The sequence below is a fragment of the Corapipo altera genome, unplaced genomic scaffold (assembly GCF_003945725.1).
Source record: "Corapipo altera isolate COAL_440 unplaced genomic scaffold, ASM394572v1 182, whole genome shotgun sequence".
Taxonomy (NCBI): domain Eukaryota; kingdom Metazoa; phylum Chordata; class Aves; order Passeriformes; family Pipridae; genus Corapipo; species Corapipo altera.
Window position 1 is genome coordinate 286989 of NW_020885056.1, and position 1556 is coordinate 288544.

General features: G+C 59.7%; 1 protein-coding gene across 3 annotated transcripts in view; it reads right to left on the reverse strand.

Annotated features, from left to right (window-relative positions):
* SLC39A14 (solute carrier family 39 member 14) overlaps positions 1-1556 on the reverse strand; it is an 11266-nt gene that overhangs the window by 3495 nt on the left and 6215 nt on the right. For all 3 annotated transcript variants that reach the window (XM_027668891.1, XM_027668889.1, XM_027668890.1), the window contains exons 6-8: positions 1057-1179; positions 786-971; positions 353-560 (exon numbers count right to left, since the gene is read on the reverse strand). In XM_027668891.1, the coding sequence (XP_027524692.1) occupies positions 353-560; positions 786-971; positions 1057-1179 (517 nt within the window). The remainder of the gene's footprint in view (positions 1-352; positions 561-785; positions 972-1056; positions 1180-1556) is intronic.

Below are 1556 nucleotides of genomic sequence, written 5' to 3' on the forward strand. Positions count from 1 at the left end.
TAAACCCACCTTTCCCCTTCACTGACCACACCACTGCCCCTAAATTCGGACCTTCCCATCCAAACCCGCCTTGCCCCCTCCCAAACCAACGAAGTGTTGAGGGGTTTTGGTTTCTTTTTTTTTTTTTTTTTCTGCCTTCAGATGTCTCCATCTAAATTTAAACTCAGACATCATATTACCTCGTTATTTTTAGAGCGGCGATTACTCAGTGCCCGTTTCCAGCCTCGCCTTCCCCCCCCTCGCCGTTTATCCCACCCCAAAATCCGCCTCCCTCTCCGGGGAAAAGGACCAACCCCAAGGGACAGCGGGACTGGGTGAGCAGCGGAGGGGCAGACCCGAGGGACTCACACACCCAGCTCGTGAGGGAACTCCTCGCAGAGGATGGCCACGGAGGTGCTGATCCCTTGGAAGACAGAGACAGTGAAGGAGGCGCCGATGGCCAGCCCGTCGATGAAGTTGTGGAGGCCGTCGCTGAGGGTGATCATCCAGGCCAGCGTCCCGATGTCGGAATACCGCACCTCCTTCAGCCAGTAGCACGCGCTCTGGGAGGCCTGCAGGTCCTGCCACGGCACCCCAAGGCGGGGGCTCAGCACCCAAACGCTCCGGGGGGGGGTCGCTGATCCCTCCTCCAGCCAGGAAAACCTACCCCACGCTCATGAAATCCACATTTAACGGGCGGAGCCCTCTGCTTCCCACCCCCCGCAGAGGGTTTGGGGTCCGAGACTCCCTTTCCGTTGACAGGCGGGCTTTTCCCATGTTCCCATCCCACGGGACAAGGCGCTCACCTGGACAGAGAGGGAGCCCACCACGGCCTTCTCATCCCCGGAGGGGGGCTTGCGCTCCAGCTCGCTGGTGATGTGCGGGATCATGTGGTCCAGGTCCCCGTTCTGCAGCTTCTCCGTGACCCCCTCCTCCTGGTCCTTCTTGGAGGGCAGAGCCTCGGGGCCGTAGTGGCTGTGCCCGTGGTGGTGCTGTGGGATCAGGGGATTCGGGGGTGTCAGACACCCCGAAATTCCCGCTGTTCCCCACCACCCACCAGCCCCTGCTCGGCCTCACCTGGTCCTTCTGCTTCAGGAGCATCTTCAGGACCTTCTCCGTGAAGAAGAAGAGGTAGAAGCCCCCAAACACCACGGCGGATTTGGAAACGTAATAATCTTCCTGAGGGTTGAATCCAAACGCCTGCAGGCAGGAGGGGCCATGGGAGAGGATGAGGAACAGTCCCTGGCAGGGTCCTTCATCTACCTTAGGCCCCAGAGGGGGTGGCACAGCTTTCTGACCTCTCTAAGCAGCAGCTGCTTTGGGGACAAGCTCAGAAAATGCCTTTGTGCACCTTTAATCTCCCTCATTCCCTCCTCCAAGCTGGCTGTGCCCCGAGGCATCGGATCCAGCACCCACCCTGGGGCAGGGATGCCAAAACCAGGGCTCCACGCTCAGAGAGGACCTGCCTTCAGGGCCAGAAAAGGCAATAAAACAGTGATTCCCTGCTTGAAGCAGACTGGGGCTCTGCCTGGAGCGATTCCCTTCCAAACTCCAGCTCCAAGGGGCTTCCAGCCTTC